The 27,836-nt window shown below is 42.2% G+C and overlaps 1 protein-coding gene across 1 annotated transcript in view; it reads left to right on the forward strand.

The window, feature by feature from the left end:
- The window catches only part of LOC134660717 (nuclear pore complex protein Nup205-like), a 45,294-nt gene extending 27,168 nt beyond the window's left edge, over positions 1–18,126 (forward strand). Inside the window, exons 22-35 of the mRNA XM_063516499.1 lie at positions 849–961; positions 1,863–2,007; positions 2,952–3,092; positions 6,382–6,523; positions 7,020–7,135; positions 7,254–7,884; positions 8,084–8,256; positions 12,212–12,420; positions 12,847–12,984; positions 13,776–14,237; positions 14,494–14,497; positions 14,616–14,787; positions 17,483–17,601; positions 18,050–18,126. Of these exons, the coding sequence (XP_063372569.1) occupies positions 849–961; positions 1,863–2,007; positions 2,952–3,092; positions 6,382–6,523; positions 7,020–7,135; positions 7,254–7,884; positions 8,084–8,256; positions 12,212–12,420; positions 12,847–12,984; positions 13,776–14,237; positions 14,494–14,497; positions 14,616–14,787; positions 17,483–17,601; positions 18,050–18,118 (2,634 nt within the window). The 3' untranslated portion in view covers positions 18,119–18,126. The remainder of the gene's footprint in view (positions 1–848; positions 962–1,862; positions 2,008–2,951; positions 3,093–6,381; positions 6,524–7,019; positions 7,136–7,253; positions 7,885–8,083; positions 8,257–12,211; positions 12,421–12,846; positions 12,985–13,775; positions 14,238–14,493; positions 14,498–14,615; positions 14,788–17,482; positions 17,602–18,049) is intronic.
- Positions 18,127–27,836: the final 9,710 nt, after the last annotated feature.

Below are 27,836 nucleotides of genomic sequence, written 5' to 3' on the forward strand. Positions count from 1 at the left end.
AGCGACTTTGTTTTATACTATGTAGTGATAGTTAGGAAAAAGACTTGTAGTCTATCTCGCCGCGTGATACTGTCGCGCTAATCATGTGCTAGTCCCGCTGTGCGGTGTAGGAAGGTGGCAAGGAGAGCGCTAAAGTATTATTTTAGACTGTGGTCACCTATCGACTTCTCTTTCGTATGCTACTAATATGAAAAACTGAATTTGATGGTCTTATCGGAAGATCAGCGCTGGAAGTCGCCAGCCACATGCTGACACCATTTCGTAGCACTTTATTTATATCTACGTGTTTACGTTAAAAAATATTTATACATTTTTCTATTCTAACAGTTGTATAGTATACAGGGTGGCGCATTTAGATCGGTCAGTATAGGAAAATCTGAAACTATAAGACATATGACGATCTCTTCTTAGGAACCATGTCATCGATTTTAGTAACAAGAAAAACTGCATTCATACATTTAAATTTTTTTTATGTAAAATGTATTGAAAAAAATGGTGGCCATTTCGAAAACATACTAAAATAAATTAAAGGATATGAAAACAATGCATTTTATTCATTTCAGACATCATGTTTCATAGTAACATTTACTGCTTAAGACCTACACAATCGATATCTAAATAGAAATAATTTTAGATTTTTTTTTTCAAAACGTCCGGGTTTGATTCCCGAGCTGAGTACACATTTTTTTTAAATGTATGAATGCAGTTTTTCTTGTTACTAAAATCGATGACATGGTTCCTAAGAAGAGATCGTCGTATGTCTTATAGTTTCAGATTTTCCCATACTGACCGATCTGAATACGCCACCCTGTATAACCCTTATGATACCACTCTGTTCTCGTGTCTAGATCTCGCGCAGCGTGCTGCACGAGCCGGGAGTGGGCGGCAGCCCGCGGACCTGTCTCCACTCCGTGCTCGACATTCTGGACGCTCACATCGCCGGACAGAACAGCCACGAGAGGTAATCACACAAATATATGCTACAAACAGATTAGTACATTATACTACAAGTGCGAAAAGTAGGAAATTCGCAACAAGATTGACACACCACCGAATGGAGTGTTTTAAGTCGACACAAGTTGCGAATTACCTCTTCGCACGTGTATTGTACAACGTTATTCGCTAGGTGCACGACTGGTGCTGCCCTCATTTTGGCATTCTTTCTACGTTAAATCTTATGGAGTAAAATTAGTTCAAGCGGCTGCCGCTAGTACTAATGTCAGACATTCCATAAGATTACCTGTGTTTGTGACGATCAGCGCCACTTCCCCCTCCACTGACTGCGCACCTTGCCAATACAGTGCATATGACCCTTTAAATTAATGACATAAGCACGTATTGTGGTAATTACCGCATTAGAGCGGTAAAGTAGCACCATGTACTGTAAAAGGTACTAAGGCCTGTCGTCTTAAGCATTGACGCAATCATTTCTCGACCATAAGGGACCGATCACACCACACTCGTTTTACACGTTGCGTTTTGTCATAAATATTGCTGCGTAAACTGTGCGTCGACGTATATTGAACAGCGGTGTGGGTGATCTATTACCATAATGTAAGCCTTGAAAGGCTAGTTGCCTTTGGATGACTCAAAACTTTCACCACTTAACAGCATCAACTTGTGTGTAAGCCATAAATGGGGCTCTTCTCTTTTTACAATATTTGATGACATTACGGAATTACTTTCAAAATATTCAGAATACATAATTTGAGTTGATTTAATTATTACGGACACCTAGCAGCGATTTTAGTTACATTGCGGATTGTTGGTTACGTCCAATTCAATCGACCGATCAAAACCCGCAATGTAATGAAACTCGCATCGTCTAAATGGGCCCTAAGTGTACTGTTTGTATGTGACAGGCAAGCCGACGACCTGATAGAGAGCTGCTACAGACTGGTGTACTGGGTGGTGGCGCGCGCCAACACGTCGGCGCCGGCGCTGCGCCTGCTGCGCGCCCGCGACCACTTCCTGTCCAGACACGTGCGCGCCACCACCAACCTGCAGGTACACACTGTCTCATCTAATTATGGCGTTATTAAAAAAAAAAACGGCCAAGTGCGAGTCGGACTCGCCCATGAAGGGTTCCGTATTTAGGTGATTTATGACGTATAAAAAAAAACTACATCTACTTACCAAGTTTCAACACTATAGTTCTTATAGTTTCGGAGAAAAGTGGCTGTGACATACGGACGGACAGACAGACGGACAGACGGACAGACAGACAGACATGACGATTCTATAAGGGTTCCGTTTTTTGCCATTTGGCTACGGAACCCTAAAAATTAAACTGTTTATTATAAATAAGAATGTACAATATTTTCGGAAACTTAACCTAATCTACACTATAATAAATTATTAGCTAAGTGAGAGGTTTTCCCTTAATTACATCAATGACGTTATTGTTACTATTTTTAATCTAATTTATATTTATATAATTCTATTTTGACTTACTACTTAGTCAGTTCAAGCAGTACTTTTTTAACATTAGTTTCAGCTTATGAGGCTTATCATAAACGGCTGTTAACTTAATTACTTGATCGTCGTTTGTCCTTTTCTGTCGTTATGCCATAGAGAGGGACAAACGACGATCATCAGCTGATTAACTTAGACGTTTAAGAATAACGCCGTTTATATATAAGTTTACTTTAACTATAGCCTGCTCGCTTTTGATATTGTCGTACCAAATTACAGGTGACGTATCGTATCTCTCTATTCGGCTGTCATTATAAAGTAATTATTCTTATTCCTGATTGTGTTTCGTTCCCACTCGGTCCACGTGGTTACTTAGGATGGTATTCCGTCCAATATCTTGATCCGATGAGTATTCGCATCTGACACTTTGCTTAATATCGAGTGAGACGCAATATACATTAGACAAAGAAATTGGACACCCTTATTTGGCCGCCATTTTGAAGTACATAGTTCACCGACCGCTTGTTTTTTTCCAGACGGCGTGCGTAGCCACCCTGTCGTCTCGCTCTTGGGTGCTCCGCGCATGCGCGAGCGAGGTGGGCTGCGCGTGCTGCGCGCGCCAGCACGCCGCCATCAGCGCGCTGCTCCGCGCGCTCGCCGCCACCAACCGCCCGCAGGTACTTATCCATGCATCTGTCATGTCAACATCGATCACTTGGGTCAATCAACTATTTCTTGTTGTTATTCTGTCCCATCAGCGAGGAGACAATAGTACGTAGCATAGATTGTTAGAAAAACTGCTGTACCATGTTCTACTAACATACTCAGTAGATGACCCATTATGGAAAGGTCTTACAACTACCATAAAATGCAAGTTTGGTTAATTTAAATATGAGAATCCTACAATTTTAACAGTGACTCAGGAGACCGTAACCATAGCAACGTGTGACAAGAAAAAGTTGATTAACCCACTTATATTATTTGCTTTCTTAAAAATAAACTGATTTGTAGGTACATTGTTTACAATTCTTTTGACCGACTATTAAGTGAATAGTGTATTTCGCCAGTAACTGACCGCCCTAAACTAAAAATGAATCCTGTTCGCCTATAAACATAATTCATTTTAGTATAAGGTGGCAAGTTATTAAAGGCTGGCCAGTTATTGAAACCTTGTACTAAAATTAATTCTGTTTATAGGTGAATAGAATTTTTCTTTAGTTTAGGGTGGCCAGTTATTCGCCAGTGGCTAGTTACTGGCGAATTACCCTATAATACGAACTAATCTTATCGAACGAGCGAGCGAAGCGAAGTGAAGTTCTTACATTCGACTTTGAACACACTGCTGGCTAGGGGCACGTCCCGGCATTTCGATGTTTTTAAGCTGAACTATCAGATGATAGTTTGATACTCAATAACTTAAGTAAATTTGTTCTAATTTAAATGAAATTGGGTGAACGTATAGTTGAGGGCATAATATTTTAGTCATTAAATTTTGTGCAGGCTCGAACAAGAGGTTATTGAGCTAGAAGAGCTTAAAATGCTAAACAGCCATTTATGAGGGGTCTTGCTATTCTGGTCATTTTAATTGCAAGAAGGTATACGGTCGAGTTTGGTATTAAATGAAAGTGCTCGGTTTGTTAAGCTTTGGATTCCTCCGAAAACGGTGCCGTCATATTACGGCCGCTATATAGCGTTGACTGACGTCACTAGAACGTTGTCTATGTAAACAAGATGGCGCGGTTTCCTAGACGGCGTTACGTTACGTTGATTGTCAACGTAACGTAAGATGACGGCCGTCATGACCTTGTCGATAGTTTCGTGAACGTTTTATTAGATAGCGGTGACGCCATTTTGAATAAATGACACGAGATTTGAATAAATGATTCCGTACTACGATTATTTTCCTATTCTGATGATATTTCATCCTCCAAGTAAATTATAGATGATCAAGCAAATCTTGTCAGTAGGAAAAGGCGCGAAATTCAGATTTTCTATGGGACGTTATCCCATCGCGCCTACATTTTTCAAATTTGCCGCTTTGACCTTGGTGGATAACGGTGTGTTATGACGCCGTGGTACTTTCCACATGTCGCCACCGTAAAGACGGCCGTCTTTTGCTGCCGCTATATGACGGCCGTCATATGACGGCACCGTTTTCGGAGGAATCCAAAGCTTTACACATTTATAATATGGTTTTTTTTTAAAGATTTTTTTCAAAAATGATGACAATTTTGGAATCCAAGATGGCGGCCATGCACTATGTCATTGAAATCGTCATGGATGTCGTTTTATAGGCTTTAGGGGGCGCAGATTTCGAAAATGATGACCATTTTGGATTCCAAAATGGCGGCCATGCACTATGTCATAAAAGTCGTCATGGATGTCCTTTTATAGGCTTTAGGGGGCGCAGATTTCGAAAATTATGACCATTTTGGATTCCAAAATGGCGGCCATGCACTATGTCATTGAAGTCGTCATGGATGTCGTTTTATAGGCTTTAGGGGGCGCAGATTTCGAAAATGATGACCATTTTGGATTCCAAAATGGCGGCCATGCACTATGTCATAAAAGTCGTCATGGATGTCATTTTATAGGCTTTAGGGGGCGCAGATTTCGAAAATTATGACCATTTTGGATTCCAAAATGGCGGCCATGCACTATGTCATAAAAGTCGTCATGGATGTCGTTTTATAGGTCTTGGGGGGCGCAGATTTCGAAAATGATGACCAGTTTGGATTCCAAAATGGCGGCCATGCACTATGTCATAAAGTCGTCATGGATGTCGTTTTATAGGTTTTAGGAGGCGCAGATTTCGAAAATGATGACCATTTTGGATTCCAAAATGGCGGCCATGCACTATGTCATAAAAGTCGTCATGGATGTCGTTTTATAGGTTTTGGGGGGCGCAGATTTCGAAAATGATGACTATTTTGGAATCCAAAATGGCGGCCATGCACTATGTGATAAAAGTCGTCATGGATGTCGTTTTATAGGTTTTGGGGGGCGCAGATTTCGAAAATGATGACCATTTTGGATTCCAAAATGGCGGCCATGCACCATGTCATAAAAGTCGTCATGGATGTCGTTTTATAGGTTTTAGGGGGCGCTGATTTCGAAAATGATGACCATTTTGGATTCCAAGATGGCGGCCTTGCACTATGTCATAAAAGTCGTCATGGATGTCGTTTTATAGGCTTTAGGGAGCGCAGATTTCGAAAATGATGACCATTTTGGATTCCAAAATGGCGGCCATGCACTATGTCATAAAAGTCGTCATGGATGTCGTTTTATAGGCTTTAGGGAGCGCAGATTTCGAAAATTATGACCATTTTGGATTCCAAAATGGCGGCCATGCACTATGTCATAAAAGTCGTCATGGATGTCCTTTTATAGGTTTTGGGGGCGCAGATTTCGAAAATGATGACCATTTTGGAATCCAAAATGGCGGCCATGCACTATGTGATAAAAGTCGTCATGGATGTCGTTTTATAGGTTTTGGGAGGCGCAGATTTCGAAAATGATGACCATTTTGGATTCCAAAATGGCGGCCATGCACCATGTCATAAAAGTCGTCATGGATGTCGTTTTATAGGTTTTAGGGGGCGCTGATTTCGAAAATGATGACCATTTTGGATTCCAAGATGGCGGCCTTGCACTATGTCATAAAAGTCGTCATGGATGTCGTTTTATAGGTTTTAGGGGGCGCAGATTTCGAAAATGATGACCATTTTGGATTCCAAAATGGCGGCCATGCACCATGTCATAAAAGTCGTCATGGATGTCGTTTTATAGGTTTTAGGGGGCGCTGATTTCGAAAATGATGACCATTTTGGATTCCAAGATGGCGGCCATGCAGTATGTCATAAAAGTCGTCGTGGATGTCGTTTTATTGGTCATGGTTAAGGTATAGGTAAATGCATCCGCGAGTTCACAGTTCGGGGCGAACTACTAGTTTATATTTCATAGGAATGGGAAGGAGAGGGCTGCTTGCTCCGGAGGTGTCTCAGCGCGCTCCCCGTGTCCGCGCCGCCGCCCCCGGAGCCGGAGTGGGAACTGTTCAACCCCACACTACTCGCCCAGGCTATAGCCAGCTGTGATATACCTGCAGGTAACCACTTACATACTTACATTACTATAGTCTTTTTCACGATGAGTAGGCTAACAGAGACGGGTGTCATCTCCATACAAGTTATAAGTTATAACCACAAAACGCAAAATTTTACTGAATCGGCATAATATCTGTCAGCGTACCCTGTTGTTTGAAAAATACTATAACTTTATAATATCTATCTAATAAATTCAAACTTCAACTGATTTCATCGGATAGCAAACGGCTGTTAGGTGAGTTATAGGTTTAGATAGTGGTATTATTTATAACAAGATTGTAAACTTATAATTGAATTGCGAGTTTTATACTAATGAAGGTTTGAAAAGTAAAATAAACAAAATTGATTCGTTTCGACCTCACACTAAGAGTATCCGGATTAAAATAATACCTACGACGGAATCCAAAAAAGTATTTCTTAAATCTCCATAGTGTGTATCGTGTAATGTGTATATTTTGCAAGGTGAAACCCAAAATAAAGTTTGCCAACGTCTTGTAGGTCCATCATCGAAGCGCATCTCGGTCCCGCGCGTGCACGCGCTGCTGGCGCGCGACCTCGCCGCGCTGCCCGTGTCGCAGCCGCAACGCGCGCTAGTCTCCGCCGAGATACAGAAGGTATGTTTCACCATCGTTGGCAATTCACCCTTCAAAATACACTTTTGCTGGTATTCAATGTTTATTAAGCGGAGTAATGAAACTTTTCAACTTTAGATTCATAAAACTATAATTCCAGGTGCTGGACTACGTCACAGACGTGAACAAGCAGCGAAACCTAGCGGCCACGCTCACGCACTACTACGACTCGTGGCGCCAGCTCACCGAGATCATCTTCTGCGTCGCGCCCCGGGACCTGCTCACCCTCGACGCCAAGAAGAACCTCCTCATCTGCGTCCTGCGAGACCTCCTCAACAAAATACCTGACGCGGATCCCCCGGTCACACCACAACTGGGAGTCCTAGCCTCGGGAACTGTTCTGCTCCTCCTGGTGAACCTGAGGCACTGTTACATGTCGCAAAGGAAGGAATCCGACACGAAATCCTCAGACTTCGACGCGACATTCTTCGGCTCGAGCCGGACGCCGACCGAATCTCTGCCGCTCAAGTTTATCCTGCACAAGATCCTCTCGTGGATACTCGTGTCGGGCGACCGGTCCCCGAAGCTCCGCGTGAACCTGTACGGGGCGCTGCTCAACTTGCTGAACATAGTGAACGTGAAACAGCGGGGCGAGGAGCACGACCAGGACGCCACGTACGTGCGCCGCCTGGACGCGTCCCGGGCGCGCCGCACCGGGGACGAGTCCTCGCTGAAGACCGTGCTCATCGATGACATCAAATATTATGGGGTCAATCTTTACAGTATCATAGGTTTGTATTTAATTTAATTTATTTTGTTCGTCTGGGAGTCCTCGCTTGCTTTTACATAGATATGAATTGCATATCGTGACTGGCTAAATCTCCCAGTTCCAATCGTTTGAAAGTCATTTTCTCCAAGAAATCGAGGAATAAAATAACATATGTTTTATGATAAGAAGCACAGAAGATAACGTATTATTTGTCTCATTAGGCGCGGACTGCGTTCGAGCCGGGCACGACGCGTGCCGTATGGTGGCACTGGCCTGCATGGACTCGCTCATAGACATAGACCCGAGGACAGACTGGATCGACGCGCTCAGCAACCAGGGCCTGCTGCGCTCCCTCATCGACAGCCTGCTGTCCATGGACGAGGGGCTCCGCGAGGTGAGCACGTGTAGCGTTACACTCCTCATAGACATAGACCCGAGGACAGACTGGATCGACGCGCTCAGCAACCAGGGCCTGCTGCGCTCCCTCATCGACAGCCTGCTGTCCATGGACGAGGGGCTCCGCGAGGTGAGCACGTGTAGCGTTACACTCCTCATAGACATAGACCCGAGGACAGACTGGATCGACGCGCTCAGCAACCAGGGCCTGCTGCGCTCCCTCATCGACAGCCTGCTGTCCATGGACGAGGGGCTCCGCGAGGTGAGCACGTGTAGCGTTACACTCCTCATAGACATAGACCCGAGGACAGACTGGATCGACGCGCTCAGCAACCAGGGCCTGCTGCGCTCCCTCATCGACAGCCTGCTGTCCATGGACGAGGGGCTCCGCGAGGTGAGCACGTGTAGCGTTACACTCCTCATAGACATAGACCCGAGGACAGACTGGATCGACGCGCTCAGCAACCAGGGCCTGCTGCGCTCCCTCATCGACAGCCTGCTGTCCATGGACGAGGGGCTCCGCGAGGTGAGCACGTGTAGCGTTACACTCCTCATAGACATAGACCCGAGGACAGACTGGATCGACGCGCTCAGCAACCAGGGCCTGCTGCGCTCCCTCATCGACAGCCTGCTGTCCATGGACGAGGGGCTCCGCGAGGTGAGCACGTGTAGCGTTACACTCCTCATAGACATAGACCCGAGGACAGACTGGATCGACGCGCTCAGCAACCAGGGCCTGCTGCGCTCCCTCATCGACAGCCTGCTGTCCATGGACGAGGGGCTCCGCGAGGTGAGCACGTGTAGCGTTACACTCCTCATAGACATAGACCCGAGGACAGACTGGATCGACGCGCTCAGCAACCAGGGCCTGCTGCGCTCCCTCATCGACAGCCTGCTGTCCATGGACGAGGGGCTCCGCGAGGTGAGCACGTGTAGCGTTACACTCCTCATAGACATAGACCCGAGGACAGACTGGATCGACGCGCTCAGCAACCAGGGCCTGCTGCGCTCCCTCATCGACAGCCTGCTGTCCATGGACGAGGGGCTCCGCGAGGTGAGCACGTGTAGCGTTACACTCCTCATAGACATAGACCCGAGGACAGACTGGATCGACGCGCTCAGCAACCAGGGCCTGCTGCGCTCCCTCATCGACAGCCTGCTGTCCATGGACGAGGGGCTCCGCGAGGTGAGCACGTGTAGCGTTACACTCCTCATAGACATAGACCCGAGGACAGACTGGATCGACGCGCTCAGCAACCAGGGCCTGCTGCGCTCCCTCATCGACAGCCTGCTGTCCATGGACGAGGGGCTCCGCGAGGTGAGCACGTGTAGCGTTACACTCCTCATAGACATAGACCCGAGGACAGACTGGATCGACGCGCTCAGCAACCAGGGCCTGCTGCGCTCCCTCATCGACAGCCTGCTGTCCATGGACGAGGGGCTCCGCGAGGTCAGTACAATTAACACTTACAGGCAGTGGCGGATTTGCAGTCTGGTTTGAAGGTCCCATTTTTCGGTTTTTCGCTTATTATATCTCAGAAACTATGCATCCATAAGATTTTAACCAGTTATTACCAATTAAAAAACAAAACGTCTAAAACGCATTTACGATAGCGATGTTGCCACTTTGCGACGTAGTCTAGGTACATATACTTGGTCAAGCAGATCTTGTCAGTAGAAAAAGGCGGCAAATTAGAAAAATGTAGGCGTGATGGGATACCGTCCCATAGAAAATTTGAATTTCGCGCCTTTTTTTACTGACAAGATATGCTTGACAAGCTATATTATCCTTATTGATAAATGTCAGAATGTACCTAGTAACGCTTTGCAAAAAAATTGGTTTTACAAAAAAAAACAACTACTTACTTATTCATTTTAAGTGACAGTTTTACCAATAACAAATTAAATTTGTGTTTTGTACAATAAAGAGTTTATACATACATACATACATAACATTTACTTTTTATGTACAAAAACATTCAAGTTTTTTTTTAATAAGAAACAAGAATAACTAACATTTTTTTCCCTGTTTTGGCCTCCAGCGAATTCCAGAGAAGTAGAAAGTACATTTTAGTCTTTAAATATGATCAGTAATAAGCTGTTAAAATCTTTCGGGTTCCTTTCTTCGTAAGCACCGTGAATATTATTAAAGCAAAACCAATGCAAAATTACATTTTTCAAGAGCGGATATCTCGAAAACTATACAAGCCCCCCTCTAAACTATGTGCGTGAATCGCGGCGCGACTTCGCGGAGCGAACATATCGCGACGTTGACGTATGACTCCACACTCGCAAACTTCACGGTGATTTCGCAGTTTAGTTCGCGCCAAGATGGCTGAAAAGCATCAGCTGATCAAGTTTAACTGTCATTTATATATGGCATCATACTTGCTGTAGCTATTTTTTTATTTTGTTTTGTTGTAAACCGTAAAATATAGCCGCTATATATAATAGGTATAAGTACCTAATTAATATTTATCTTGCAATGCAACTGATGAGCCAAAATAGTGTGTAATGTGGAGTCTTGCAAGTTCGCGCTTCGCGCTTCCTTTGACGCGGGCCGAAAAACCGACAAAAGACGGGTAACAAGCCGTGAACATTGTGCGAAATCGACGCCACGGCGTCGACGGCTTCGCACCGCGATTCGCGCACAAGTGTGGAGGGCCCTCAAGATATCGAAAAACTTATAGCAAATTTAATCAACTTTCATTTTGTATAATGATCATGTCGTTAGAACATAGTTTCCGAGATATAAGCGAAAAACTGAAAAATGGGACCTTCAAACCCCCCTCTACCCCTGACTCAAGGGATACGGCCGGGGACGTTTGAATTTTTGATATGTTCACCTCCTAACTAGTTCAAACAAAGTTACGAAGTCAAAAATTGTGTTCCAAGCATTTCCCTCTATGTATGGCGTAATTTTGAGTTATTTCTTGTTATCATCAGCGAATTTTTTGTCACAATTTGCCGCCCCTAATATCTTGCCGCCCTAGGCTCGTGCCTACTGTGCCTTATGGGAAATCCGCCACTGCTTACAGGTCATAAGTCATCTGCCAATATTCCCAATAATTCAATTCAATTCAAATATTTATAAATAAAATTACAATTTTACATGTCATAAATAATTACTATTCTATATTTAAATTAAATTACTATATTTACATGTAATTATCAATATTACAATAGGTACATTATTTATTATAAATTAATATTACGTGCAGCCCTCATGTGCCATTCCTAAATGAAGAATTAATTCAACGAATAGTAGGCAGCAGAGACTAGGTATTTTTTAAGTTTCAGTACGAATGAATTATTGCTATTCGCAGTTTTAATGTCTTCAGAGACACGGTTATAGATTTTGGGGCCGATTGTGTGCAGACATTTTTTAGATTTCGCTAGCCGTGTACGGGGTGGACGAAGTTCGTCGCGGTGCCTAAAGTCGTATTTGGGTTCCGCAGCATTAGACTGGAACTGTTCGAAATTAAGCCTTACCTGTTTAGCTACCTCTAGGATATAAAGGCAGGGTAGAGTTAAGATTGTGTTGCTAATGAACAGTTCTTTGGCTGGGTGGTCCCATTTGACGCCGGCGACTACACGAATTGCGCGCTTCTGTAATTTGAAGACCCTTTCGCGATCCGCGGCGTCACCCCATAGGTCTAATCCATACGTTAATAAGGAGTGGAAATAGCCGAAGTAAGCCTTTCTGACATTGTCGGGGTGCAGACTTTGGCGCAACCTTGTGAGCGCGAAGCAAGCGGCAGCGAGGCGGTCACACAGATAATCGCTATGTGGTCCCTATGTTAGGCCGGTTAATAGTTATCAATCAATCGATTAGGGCGTCTTTTTAGTAAGTCAATTCTTTCGTTTTAAGTTCTATGCCCAAAATATATGTCATGACTTCAAAATAATCCCTTTCGGTATGAAATAAACAAGTAAATATCACTGACTGACAGGCGGTGGAGCCGAACCCGAAGTCCCTCCGCGTGATCTACCTGTACGAGTCGAAGATGGCGCTGCTGACCCGCGTGGCGGGCTCCGCGGCCGGCGCCGAGGCGCTGCTGGCGCTCGGAGCCCTGCAGGCCCTCGCCGAGCTCACGGTGCTGCGCAGCCACCCCGACATACACGCCCCCGGCGAGCAGTTCGTGCCGGACCAGGCCGACAGGTAACGTCGGTCGAGGTCGAGGTCGACATCATGTCACTTATAGGAAAGAGCATTTCTTAAAAGTTAAGTCCGACTGGCTTACGTCACTCTCCAGTTTCTACTTTATAGCGATCGATGAAAGAACATTTTTTATACCATAATAAGTCAAAACCCTTGGGTATGATAATTAGACAAAATAATCTTATTTGTTCAACAACATTCTCCGAAAAATTTGTGAAGTATGACATAGGTCAAGATTGTATTCCGTCTGTGGAATATCTTGGTCCAATGTGTATTTGCGTCCCACATTTTGCTTGAGGAGAGAGTGAGACGCAATGCACATTGGACAAAGCAGCCTTAGGACGCACGAGTGAGAACAATACCACAAGTTTGCTCCATTTCGCTTGACATAGTGCCATTCAAAAACTAATATTTTTTACATTCTAGATATCGTCAAATCCTGATCCCGGCCCTGGCGCTCTGCGACGCGCTGCTGACAACCCTGGGCAGCGAGAACGAGAGCTGCGTACATCTGATCATGCATCTCCTTTACACCAACGTGGAGTGCATGGACATGGTCCTACGGTATGCGCGACTTTTTCCTAATTTCATATCACTTGGTATATAACGGTATTGTCTTTATGCAATATCATTTGATAGATGGACTAAAACTACTCATAATCACGATGACTTTGTGAAGAGTGCGTAGAAAAAGACTTTTGTAAAAATGCATCATCTTTTCAGATTTCAGGGACTCGATTCATAGGTTTTTTGTGATTGTTGTTTATCTGAGCTTCATTGCAAAAAACATTGAGAGCCGTTAAAAGGGTTATATTTAACAACATAGGTGTTTGTGAATGAATGATGGTATATCAAATAAATTATTCAGCAAAAAATAAAACAGAGCTACACTCCCTGTTTATTGACTCGGAGTGTTAATGACAAGTAGTATAAATAAGCAACAAGGGGTTAGACTAATCCATGTGCACGCGTCGGCATTAAAAAAATATATAGGAACAGCGACTTCGTCAGTAGAAAAAGGCGGCAAATTAAAAAAAAGTAGGCGCGAAGAGTTGACTTCACATAGAAAATTAGAATTTTGCGCTTTCTGTACCGACAAGGGCGTGTTTCAGTATGTACAAACAGCAACACTCCTAACTGTACAACGATGGCCTCAGGCATAAAGTCCACCGATGTGTAGTTAACAGTGTGGGATGGTATATATAGCTGGTCAACCAAATCTTGTCAGTAAAAAAAGGGGCGAAATTCAAATTTTCTATGGGACGATATCCCTTCGCGCCTACATTTTTCAAATTTGCCGCCTTTTTCTACTGTCAAGATCTGGTTGACCAAGTATAAATGTAATGTTTCTCCAGCGCCGCCCACCCCACGTCGGCCCCGGGCCTGCTGACCGAGGTGGAGTGGCTGACGTCGGTGCTGGCGCGCTGCTCCGCCTGCCCGGCCTTCGGCGCCGGCGACCTGGCGGCCGAGCGCGTCGCGCGCACGCGCCCGCTGCTCGCCGCGCTGCTGCCGAGGTTCCAGCGGGCGCCCACAGCGCCGGACCTGGACCTCACCACTTACTACCGGGTACTGTACCTCCCCTGCTGCCGACGGCCCCGCTGCCGAGGTTCCAGCCCGCCCACAGCGCCGGACCTGGACCTCACCACTTACTACCGGGTACTGTACCTCCCCTGCTGCCGACGGCCCCGCTGCCGAGGTTCCAGCCCGCCCACAGCGCCGGACCTGGACCTCACCACTTACTACCGGGTACTGTACCTCCCCTGCTGCCGACGGCCCTGTTGCCGAGGATCCAGCGCCTCCGACCCCCGCCTATTACCGTATACACTCTGACCGAGTGGACTGCATGACGATGATCCATAGTTAACCATGTGTTTGCACCTATGTCTTTCTTATACCACTTAAATAATCAATTACTTTTTACTATTATCATCTGGAATATATCCTTCACAAATCTTTGTCAAAAATATGATTGAGTTAGTTTTCTGGTTAAATCGAACGAAACAAAACAAATCCAACTCTGTTCCAATTTTAAGTCATTAACATTTTATTGACGTTAGTTGCTGACACTACTAGGACCGTGGGTTATATATAAAAACCTCCAGTACCCACAAAACAAGTCTTACTATGCTTATCGTGAGAATAGTGAAATTTCTGTAAGATTGCATTATAATATTGTCCTAATATAAACACATCAGATCGTCTGCAACATCCTGACGTTCACCCGCAATACCGTGGAGTCTTGGTTCCTGACCGGCGCAGCCCCCGGCCCGCTGCCGCCGTACACGGCAGTCCTGACGCTGCTCCAAGACTCCGTGTCGCACGCGCACCACAACAACAAGGCGCTCACCACCACCCTGCACCGGCTGGGTACGTACCACCCACAGACAAGACATCCTCTAGACTGAGCATAGTAACGCTACCTCTGCCACTTATACGGTAGTTTTACTCCATCTTCGAGTCAATCCCGTGCCGTGATTGGTCCGTGTCTTTGAACGGACCAATCACGGCACGGGATTCGCTCACCTCGTCCCCCCGTATTTTTTGCAGCATCGGTTTAATGAATGAATTGGCCTAAGCTCAGTCCAGAGGTTGGATTGTCAGTGCCCCTGGCCAAATCAGTCTTTGTTTCCAGACACTTGGGCGTCGCTCCCGGCCGGAGATGGCGGGGAGCCGGCGGCGCGCGCGCGCGCGCTGCGCCGGCAGCTGCAGCAGTGCGCGCACGCCGCCGCCCTGGCGCTGCACCTGCTCTGGCGGATGGCGCAGTGCTCCAAGCACCGGCCCGACGGTATACTTTTATCCAGAGATGGGCAAAATTTATTCGAATGACGAATAACGAATGAAAATAACAAAATTAATCGCGAATGACGAATAAAAATGTCGGATGATTATTCTTATTTAAATAAATTATTCGTCGAATAATTCATCCGCGAATAATTTATTCGTCGAATGAATTGCCACGAATAATTTGTTTATTGGAATACCTTATAAACTTTTCACGGTTTCGAAAGATTTGGCAACTGTGATATTCGTCATTTGAAAAGTGGTCGGATGATTTATCCGCGGATAAATTATTCGCGAATAAATCATCCGCGAATAAATCATTCGCGAATAAATCATCCGCGAATAAAAAAATCGTGAATTATTGTTTATTCGAATGATTATTCCGATAAAAGTTTATTCGAATGATGCCCATCTCTGCTTTTATCTCATTTTTTCTACTCCCGTACTTTTATTTGTCATTTAAAGGGTCGTGCACACACCTTTAAAACCCTACCTTATAGTTGTCAAGACAAGTCTTTAGTCTATTCCCCAAAAAAGAATGTGTGCATACACGCAGTATCTTTTTGGCGATTTTACGATACTTCGTGTAATGACCACTTAAAAAATATTGAATGAAATACAGTGTCGCCAACCTTATTTTAAATGTCATCTCTGACAAATAAGTGAACCGTAGACATGTTTTTTTTTTTTCATTCATTCATTCATTCTTTTCCTGCCCGTACCCTCCATTTTTGCTACTTCTTGAATTAAAAATATTTGTTAAATTTACAATTTTATTTCAAAGTAAGTGCTTGGTCGTAGAAAAAGTATTGTATGCAACGTTGTTTAACTGAGTCAAAAATATGTGTGGCGTCTTTATTAACAATTTTCGGCTTCGCCTCAAATTGTTACTCACGCCACTCGCCTTTTTTGACCTCTCTTAAACAACGGTTGCATAAAATACTATTATCTACACACATTTCATTAGTGCTCTATAATGCGTTCAGAAACCGTAGGAAATAACAAACTTTATTACAACCAATTTTACTATGAGAACTTTCTTATCTGTGGTAGTAGGAAAATTTGTACTTTAATGTACGAGTACATAGGTAACGTTATAGATTTTTGTAAGGTTATGAGTTTAAATTTGGAACAGCAGTCGAAACTCAAGTGGGTCTCTATTCTAGTATCCATAGATATTAAAACAGTTATCGATACGAAACGTCAATTTAGTATGTTTTTTTAATTAAAACCGCACGATATTTGATCTCGAGTGACATGAGAATAGGGACTTCATTCTATTGTCTAGGAATTTAAAAAAACTACGGATGTGTGACATGCGTGAAAAAAGTTTTCATTCGCCGCCATTTGACGTACAGTTTATCTTTTAGTTAGTTTTAAGTATGTGTTTAGATAAAGTAGTGTATGTAACTGTACATAATTAGACATTAAAACACTCGTGTGATCCTTTTAAGAAGCTCACTAACGTTCGTTTCTTAAACCCACACTCGTATTTTAATGCCTCTCATTATGTAGCAGTCACATAAACTACTATTACGTAATGCGACATCAGAGGAGCCGCTTATGCGTTGCTGACGTTTGAGAACCCTAAATACCTGCCTCTTGAAGAACCCCATGTCATAGCGCAAAGGAAACGCTTCGGATGGTAGCTCATTCACGTTCTGAGCAAAAACTACACAAAGTACTGAATAATGAGCTTGTACAGTTAGCAGCAAAAATTGCTAAGCGGGCGAAGTGTTCGAAATTACCTTGACACGCTCGTATTCTCGTAACAATAAAGTCGCGTCAAAATCACTTTGATCACCTGGCCCCATAGACAACATGCCAATCGCTAAAGCTTTGGTTTCCTCCGATAGCGGTGCCGTCATATAGCGGCCGTCTCCATACTAAATAATACGGCTAAATATGGGTGTCGTAGTATTTGTATGGAGACGGCCGCTATATGACGGCACCGCTATCGGAGGAAACCAAAGCATAACGCTATGTAGCGAACAGTTGCGTTCCGTTTGACTGTCACACTAATATGGAAGAGTGATAGAGAGACACAAAGCGATTCGATAGCAAAGCGCAAGCGATCGTCGCCTTAGGCCGGCAGGCCCGCTTAGCAACCTCTGCTGCTGACTGCACACCTAATTTTCTTACCGAAAATAAAGGCAAGTTCCAAAATTTTCTCAAAAGCTTTATGATTAAAGCTAAAGTTTTACGTTGCATTTTGAAGTCCAAAATGTATTATGACGATAGAATGTATAATGAATAAGCGAACGATGTGGTTCCGTTCCAGCCCCCGCCCTGAACGGCACCTGGCAGAGCGCCCCCGGCACAGTCCCGACAGAGCTGCGCAAGGAGCTGGCCGCCACCTTCAGCGAGCGGTTCACGCAGAGCCTACTCGACTGCGCAGAGGTGGGTCATGTTCCTCGCGTTTAACCTTCCATTAGAACCGTGGGTTCAAAGTTCAGAACTCGGTTGTGATGGCTTCCCTTTTGAACACTTCGATGTTTTTGGGGTTTTCTAAAATAAATATTAAAAACCTGATTGTTACAGATCCTGGTGTTTTTGGGTATTTTTAACTCGGAATCACTAGGATATTCAATCCTGATGCTAAAAAAATTGTATGAAAATTGTACTTTTCACTACGTCACGCACATACAAGTGAAAAAAAAAGTTCACACTTAAACGTGACGTAATGGTGTGGATATTTTGGGACATCTATTTTAATGGTAAGATGGAGAATGCTGTCAATTCTGAGTAGATTGAGCCCAAGAATGTCCAGATTTGAAAGGATCAGGTTTTCAATATTTTAGAAAACGCCCTATCCCCATACAAGTTAGTAATAATAGTATGATTGCAGACGCAGTCGACGCAGCGGTTCTTCCTGGACGTGATCGTGAAGGACATCAAGACGATGATGCAGTTCTAGCGAGCCGGCGCGGCGCGGCGGCCAGCGGGAGGTTCGGCTTCCATACTCCTATCTATGTACACAGAATAACTAATAGTACTACCGTACAGAAAATTCACCCCTTCACAAAAGTCAGGTTTAGGTATAAAATTACACCTATATCGCCGCCTGCAAGCAAAATTGAAACTTATAACCGCGCACGAACCGTGAATCTCCTTTGCGCGCCGCAGTTTTATGACCGAGCTGTGAGTGTCGGCACGGGGTTATCACTCGACAAGTTTTTATACCTATACCCACTGATTTATTGTTTTTAAGATAAATATGTAGGAATTACAAACGTTGATTATGTAAACATACATGTTTTATCCGAAAATAGCATGTCTGATTCTCGCGGAGTAAGTTTCGAAGCCATTGTGTATTTTCAATTTAGCGCGAGCGCCGCGTGACACGAGTATCGTGCGCGCCGAGCGGCAGCCCACTGCCATACGCCTGTCCGCTGGGCGCGCCGGCCAAATGTACCTAAACTGCGGAGTGACACCCCCCTGATATGTACCTGCATCAACACACTAAACTAAACATACTTTGTACCACCGCCCACACCGTTAACTGTACATCGGTGGACCTTATGCCTGTTGTAATAAAGTCGACCTATGTACAGTTAGGAGTGTTGCTGTTTGTACCTAAGGGCAGTATTCCATCTGTCCAATATGTTTGTCCGATCTCATGGCGTCTCGCTCTCTCTCTCAAGCAAAATGTGAGAACACACATTGGACATAGAAATTGAACAGGTGGAATACAACCCTAATAATTATAAGCTTATTATACGACTGCCCAAAAAATACACTCCGTATTGTTTTGTAGTATAAACATGTGCAAATAGCGAAAAGTTCCAAAATTATGGAAAAGTTTTGGGAAATTTCAAGATAATTTGACAGGAAGTAAAGGAAACTTTCGTTATGGAAATTTTCGATTCCTATACAAAAATATGATTTGATGTGTGCGTGTCTGGTGCCGATGCCTACAATAGGTTTTCCATTGAATAACGGTATGAAATGTTGAACTTTTCTTTGAAAATCTGTATTATAATCAGAGGTCGGATTTAGTTTTTTTAGCATTAGAAAAATACTATTAGTTCATTTACATAATAATAAGTAATAATAAAATAAAATAAAACAACAATTTAAAGCGTTTTTAATAAAAACATACCTCAAGATCGTTAAATAGGTATTTAATTGAAGGGTCAAAATTATTTTTGTTGTCTTGTTCCTTGTCCCCAAAAATGTGACGGGAGTGGAGCTTTTTGTATATGGTGAAATTTAGTTTTTAATTTTCTCAAGAGGAAAAATCTACAGCTAGAAAGACATGCAATAGCACTCAACTTTACTTATTTATTTGATAAAAGACAAAAATAGAAGCGTGACAGAGTGGTGACTTGAGAAACAGGACAACGAAAAGAACGTTGACCCGAGTAACGTGTAAAAAAGCGTTGTGCGTACGAAACCGGCCGTGTCAGATAATTGTTACTTTATTAATTTATTAACATTGAAATTGTACCGAGCTGACAGCCTCACACACGCAATGTTTCAGTAAACAATTGTATATGTTGGATAGTCCATCGAGTAATGTTATTTAGGATATTTAATAACATCTTTTGATTGTATAACGGTTGTTTCACTTTTCTGTATATATATTAATAGGTATTTAATTATTTTCCTTTGTGCAAGGATAGTTGGCGCCGTAGACTAAACGAATACTGGGGCGCGGAACGGCTCGGCCACGACATTACGCGACTGGCGATGGCGGCAGCGACAACCATAGGTGGGAACGAAAGGTCCGGTTGCTGTGTCTCGCTCCAACCTATGGTTATCGCTGCCGCCGTCGCAAGTCGCTCAATTTCGTGGCTGAGCAGTAAAGTAGTGCCAAATATTATAGCCGCAAGTTGAGCTAGAGTTTCGAACGATAAAATTAGTGTCCGACCGAAACATGTTTTTTTGCCGAAACCGAAGGTTCGGTTTTGGCTCTAGTTTCGGCCGAAACCGAAACTTTTGTAGACTTATTAAAATCGTTGAAAAAATGTCATTAAACCACATATTAAGACTGCGTCGACCGTCCAGTGGCGCTCTCAAGGGGAATTGTGTTTTCAAATAAACCAATTAATTTGTGTATACATAAATATTATTGTTGTCCTACTTGCTCCCCAACTTTTGGTCTTTGTCACATAGATTAGTTCCATTTCGTAAGTTTCGGCCCGGCCGAAAGGTTCAGCCGTTTTTAGGCCGAAACCGAAACTACGGCCGAAACATGATTTTATGGCCGAAACTGGCCGAAACCGAAACCGAATCTTCGGTCGGACACTAGATAAAATGAGACTGTATAACGAAATGTGACTGAACTATCACACGTTATACTTGATAATGTACGGAGCCGTAAAGCGCCATCTACATTAGCTGTCAAATTCGAAGCACGAATTACAAACACAGCTTTTAGAATGGAAAAATTTTTGATTACTTACACGTTGTGTGGATTAACTTTTTTTTGTTATTTTGCCCCACCATTTGTTAGAAAAATGCTACTCTGCTATGTGCTACAAATAAGCTAAATTGTGTGACAAGTAAAAGTTGATTTACCCACGCAAAAACGCCAATGACAGTAATATTTGCGTCTCACTCTCTCATTAAGCAAAATGTGAGACACAAATACACATTGGACCAATAAATTGGACGGATGGTGTACGTCTATAATACACACAGTGTGCGCGGTGTGCGATAGCTAAACCTGAAAACTGTTAGAGTCTGTGCGGAAAGAGAAGAGTCGTAGAATGTATTGGGCCCCATATATTTCACGACTCTTCTGTTTCCGCACAGAGTCTACAGGATGGATTTTCTTTTTGGGTCAGTGAGGGCAGCTACCAGATCCCGTGCTGCGACGAGAAAACGCTCTTAGAAGACCTTCCCTCGATTTCAAATTAAAGAATTAATTTTGGAAAAAACATACAGGATGCGAGAAAAAGATAATTTTTGACAAACTTTTTTTTTGATGCCAATCGATCCCATTCCTATTGAGGATCAAAAGCTTGTATGGAACAAAAAAAAATTCCGGCTAGAAAAGCCACAAATCGAGGAAAACTTTTCCCATACAATTTGTATGAAAATGAAAACTTTTATTTTTCACATGCTATTTTTATATGCCAATCGATTCCATTCCTATCCAGTATCAATAGTTTGTTTGGGGTCAACTTACGGTAATGTACTAAAAAGCCACAAATTAATAAAAACTTTTTCCATACATTTACTATGGAGAAAATGTGAAATTTAATTTACTATTTTCTATCTCTCCCATCAGTTCTACAATGTCTTCATACAGTATTATGGTCCTTAAATGTAACAGGACTGATGGGCCAGATAGAAAAATGTGAATTAAATTTCACGTTTTGTCCACAGTAAATGTATGGAAAAAGTTTTCTTTAATTTGTGACTTTTTAGTACATTACCGTAAGTTGACCCCAAAGAAACTATTGATACTGGATAGGAATGGAATCGATTGGCATACAAAAATAGCATGTGAAAAATAAAAGTTTTCATATTCATACAAATTGTATGGGAAAAGTGTACCTCGATTTGTGGCTTTTCTAGCTGGAATTTTTTTTTTTGGTTCGATACAAGCTTTTGATCCTCAATAGGAATGGGATCGATTGGCATAAAAAAAAAGTTTGTCCAAAATTACATTTTTCTCGCATTCTATATGTTTTTTCCAAAATCTGTAAAAGCCAATTTTCATTAATTTGAAATCGAGGGAAGGTCTTCTAAGACCGTTTTCTCGTCGCAGCACGGGATCTGGTAGCTGCCCTCACTGACCCAAAAAGAAAATTCATCCTGTATAATACTTATAATACACTAATACTAAGGCAGGGATTCCCAATCTTTTTCAATCCGCGGCGCACTTTCAAGTTAAAAATGTAATCTCAGCTTGGGAACCCCTTGCACTAGGGGCACTATTTAAGCATAGCATAAATTCTCTATGATTTAAGCTACAAGTGTCTAAAACTTAAAGTTCGACTGTTGTTTTATATTGAACAAATGAAACAATACATATGTTGGATTGTCATTTTAGTGTTAAGTTTTTAATTGTGAATAATCTCCGTGACGATTATGAAGTGAAAAATATTGAATAAAGTTTTAATACTTTTTTTCATGATTTTATTTATTTATTCGCCCTGTGCCGCCGCTCTGGCGGCTATGATAAATGTCTACTACCGTAATAACCGAAACACCTGAGTGGTGGGTCGCAGCGACCGGCCCCCAGTGATTAGTCACCCGGGTAATGAGTTCCACTCGCAGCGCATCGCCCAGCCGCGACGACACGGCCGCATCACCAGCGTGGCGCCAAGCTCAGACTGACGTGGCGTGACCAAGTGTGGAGTGGACCTTAAACGTCCAATTGTATGATAATGTGACATTATAATAAAAGCAGAATAAATCTCGCGCCAGCTCTCATTGAATCAATCTATATCCATACATAAAACCACAGATTTCTGACTATTAGTTATACATAATTCCGATCTTGGTCGTACTTTTGGCATTTGACAGGCAATCTTGTAAAGCCTTACCCACAGACATAGAATCCGTGCTCGCGCTTGACAGACAGCTTAAGTGTGCGAAAGGGAAGCCATCACGTATATGAACATCCCATGAGTGCGAAAGAATCAGACTACCAATAGGAAAACGTAACCACTTTTGAGTTTGACGACGGTCGCGGACGGCCAAGAGCATATCACAGTAATTTTCAAATTGAAAAATATACATGGATTAGGACGAAAAGTATTAAATAAAGTAAATCAGTGAAGATGGTGTCTTGTAGTGTGCCGGATTGCAGTGTCACGGGGCCAAATAATCCAAGCAAGTACTCATTTCAGAGGATTTATGATATTCCGAGCGAAATTTTCATAACGATATTTTGTCAAATAATCTATAGATATACTGTTAAACACAATACCTTCCTTCGCCTCGCGCACCCGGGTATATAGTAATAAGTAAAGTAACGTGATTCATCTGTTTGCGCGACTGCGGCCGGCGACTATTTGTCATTTGTCACCGGAGTAGGGTTTCCTAATTTTTACCCGACTGCTGAAAGGAGGGTTATTACATCTCGCGGTCCGAATTGCATGTTTGAGCGGCGGCGCTTATTATTGTCACAACACTTGAAGAAAAGTGCAAAATGATGGAGATTTTAATAAGGGTAACGTTTAGGGCTTATTTAGGGTTTATACAATAATAGAGATAGAATAATAATAGATTCAGAATACATAAGAAAAACTGACGTCTATGTGTACTGTCACTGATCCCTACTACAGTTTGGTGTGGGTGTTTACAGTATTGCAATACCTACAGTTAACTAAGCATCATCTCTTACATTTATAACTTATAACAATACTTGCTTAAGCCCGTTATCTGCGTAGAAATATGATCAGTGGTTAAAATGATCTTATGATCTTCCCTGCAGGACTCGAATTATCTTTATAACCAAATAGCATCTAAATCAGGCGTGTAAAGACAAACAGATAGTATACCTACTTCGGAATATTACAAAAGATTTTTTTAGAATATTATCTAACAAGAAATCGCGTGAAAATACACACTCCCCTGTTTATACATTTTAGAGGTTGTGACGTTTGTGAAAGCCTCCGCGACAACCGGCTACGATAAGGATCGGAACTCAAACTGACTATTTACATTTAACCCTATAACGTCAATATTTTACATCATTACATTACAACTAACTTGGACCTTGTCCTTCAAAGCTTAAGGTTCATTTTGAATTAGTTATTTGTATCCCAATCGTTCCGAGCTCGGAACTTTATTCATCACTTGTGATTCTTGTGAAGTTAAACAAATTTGAGGACGCGAATGAAATTTGTATTAGCTTAGATATTATGCTTTATGTTAGCTGGAGTATGAAGTTTCTTTTAAAGTGTTATACAGGGTGATCTATTGCTGTGCAAGGAAAAGGGAAAGTCTGGCCTGATCGGTACACGGTACGGATTGCCGCTGTCAGCGCGCTTCTTTTGTTCAGGGGCGTACGTCGCTTGTATTTATAATGTACCTAAATATTCCCCGCACTGGTAGGTAAGCTATTAATTATTAAAGTTCAGTTGGTGAGTGTGGAAATATATTGAATGCACCAAAACTCAAAAAATAAGTTACTGCGAAAGTAACGACGATTAACCGAACAAATGAAAAGCTTAGATATTTTACAGTCATAACGAAATTTTAAATATCTTTGACAGTCTAATTTACGATACAATTCACTTACAAAGGCGTCGGCTTTCGTTTAGGGTTGTATCGTACCGTCGTTGGGCGTAATACATATTACTACTCGATACTTAGAGGCGGCTTATAATCAAAGGTGGTAAATGCGAAGGCACAGAGTAGCGAAACAAATACAGACGCGACAGAACAAAGAGTATCAATGCATAAATATTAGAGATGGGCCGAATATGGAGTTTTACCCTAACCGAATATTCGGTTGGGGTAAAACTGCCTAAAACGCTGAAAACAAGGGAGCGAAAAGAGGGTGAAACGCCGCAGTAGGTTTAGTGGGTAAGTAGGGCCAAATTCTCCCCCGCTCTCGCCAGGAGAGGGGAAAGGAGCGGCGAGTCCCACACACCGTGCATAAACATATTCCCACTCCCACTGCGTAAAAAAAAGGCATGGTGACAGGTGATAAAAATGCGACCGTGCTACCGCCGCTGCTGTTCACAAATTACTAAAAAAATAATTATAAAATATACGTCTTATTAAAGCTGCCAACCCATCACGCAAAATAAGCGCAATAATAAGACGTCGAGTTGCGGAAACCAAGCCCGCGAGAACATATAACATATATTAAAAAATATATGTAAAAACGACTTCCGTCACATCCGTGTCCAACGTCATTTAGGGATTAAACTTAATTTTCTGCTGTCGAGTTAGTCTTTGCATCTTTGCCTCTAGTCAAGAGTCAAGAAAGGCAATCTGCAGATATGTGCGTCGCTTTAGCAAGGTCTTTATATGTGCGGCGTGTAAGTATAGGTATTATATATCTGTGGGTCTCAAGTTTGTTGCTGGTCCCATATTGGGATACCCTCCTCCAATTGAGGGGGGTTTAAAATCTTCTCGAGGCAGAGGTGTAGGTTTGGAGCCGGTGTAGCTTTATTTGACGTTCATAAGCGCATTGTAATATGCCTACAAGATAAGGGGGGGGGGGGGGGGGTCCCAGACCTTTAGCGTAATTTTCATGGTCGCGCTACTGTAGGTTAGGTACTTAAATTAGCAGTTAGTACCTATAGAAATATCTATAAGAGAGGTTGGTCGGAACAATTTAGATGATTTCTCCGAAAGTATACATTTTTATAATATAATATAATTGCTTTATTCAGATAACTTAGGATCCATTGGGGTTAGATACCGTGACTTAAATTTTTTTGCTGGATATTAATCAATATAAGGGGGACAAATCGCCAGCTCTACGAGACTTACGCTTAAAATATTCTGGGCTGTTTTCTTATCTACAGCTTTCAGTCTGTTATAACTCGTCTTTGGCATACAATTAATGAATTATCTTGGATTAGTTCCTTGTAATTAACTCAAATGGAGACAGGAAAAGCTTATTTCGTTGACGATTAACGTGGATAACGGCTTCCTACAGACTCGCTTATTACAATGGAACAAATACAATGGAATAAACCGGCAAAGACGTATTTTTTTCTCTTCTATCGTATAAGAGTAATATGCTTTAGCCATTTTATAGTTCGTTTTTTTAGCATTAGTAAAAGACTACGCGATCTTGACGAGTCTTTTAATTGAAAAATGCTTTTTTAAAATCAGTAACTATTACAATATAGAAACAAAAGAATGTAAATAATCGTATATGATTCATAATTGTTACATAATTATTTTCCGTGACTTATTTTTCAAAAGTGTATTTCAATAAGAAGACACGTAAGTGTAAATTAAAAAAAATGTAGGTACCTTAAAATATTATGATTTTTTGATGAAGTGTCTATTCGTCATACAAGAAGCATTTATGACCACTTGACCACTGTGTCGAATTTAATTACATTTAATCTATCATGTCATGAGAGTGAAATTAAATGTAAAACGTAAGTTAAACCGCTTAATATTTGTTTTAGATTTAAATGACAGTCTCGTATATTTACAGAAGTGTTGCTGCTTCGACGAACGCGCAGCATCGGACCGAGAAATCAGAACAGAAGGCATCTCACGCTTCGCCGCGCTCAGGAACGGCGCTATTCAGGTATTACGCTAATGCTGCTCGAAGCGGCCCGATACGGCGGCAGTGTGTTGGGTAAACGGGCTTTGTACAACGTTGTGCTTTGAAATCAGAACCCGGGCCAAAGCCAAGGTGACAATAGTAAATCGACAAACAAACTAAGTGAAATCAGTAACTACATTTTTAGAAAATGTATCGGGTCAATTCATAAACGATCGTCTTGGTTAGACCCCCTGGGAATCTCTCGTTCGGCTTTACTAGCTAGTGTAGTGTATTGTGCCATCTAGTGACGGCCCAATCATTCATGTATTACGCTAATAAACGCCTATGAATTCTCGTTGATACGGCGTCATAATTTGCGGTAGGTAAATCTACAGGCAGGCCATTGGCGACTTTAACTCGGACAAAATCGCAGGCAGAAGCTAAATTAAATGTAAAGTGGTGTACTTTGTTTCAAAATAAGCATTCGGGAACAGAATCAGGAGGTTTGTCTTTGTCTAATAAATTTTTGCTAAGTACTTATTAATTAAATACTCGGAAATTGTTTCCTTTGTCCTTCCACTCGGGACTTGTTCTTATTGTTTCTTATTATTTTAACAGGAAACAGAAAGGTTGAATGGATTTAAGTCAAAGTTATTTAGTCTTCAATTTATATAAATATTTCATTTAGTCACTATAGATATATGTACCTATTGTAATATTAAGATTTTAAATAAACAACAACCATATCTAGTTTGGTCTAAGAATGATTTATTCTTCTGTTTAATCATAGACACAAAAACATAAAAGTCAAAGACAACTAAACACTCTACACCTATAAAGACTAGTAATAAAGGGATCTTGAGAACCCGCCGCTGTCTTGGAAAATCTATTCATAAAAAGAAAAAGATGGCGGCGGTTCCTCGAGATCCCCCAACCTCGGATAGTATGGCATGGTATGGCGAAGTGATGGCGAAGATAAATTAGAATGTTTTATTGCACCTATTTTATTCATGTACTTTTTTTGTATTTATATTAACCCCTGAGAGCCACCTATGGATATTCGCTTAGTTGTAGAATTTCAGTGACCACTACATATGTCAAGTTCATTAACTGTAAGGTTCAATTTGTAAACAAGTTCTGGTAAATAAACGATCTGTATTTGTAATAGGTATTTATTTCAATCTGCCTGAATCCCCGTATTTTCCCTGTCATGAAGCGGCCATTTATCATTTATTTTTAAAAGTGTATAAGGTTATTTGACGGTGGTCTGTTTCTGGCGTTAAAAGGCCGTGTAAAATAACGGGCTGCCCGCCGATCGCTCGTTCCGAATGATTTGCATTTCCTGCACTGGTCAGGCGGGTGATTTTTGAACTGTACCGAAACTGTACCTAATATGGTGACGTTCGTCGCCGCATTAATGCCGTGATTATGACGATCAATCCGTCACTCATTCTATCAAGGAAATTGACAGATACAACAGCAGTAAAAA

The sequence above is a fragment of the Cydia amplana genome, chromosome Z (genome assembly GCF_948474715.1).
Source record: "Cydia amplana chromosome Z, ilCydAmpl1.1, whole genome shotgun sequence".
In the NCBI taxonomy this organism is placed as follows: Eukaryota; Metazoa; Arthropoda; class Insecta; order Lepidoptera; family Tortricidae; genus Cydia; species Cydia amplana.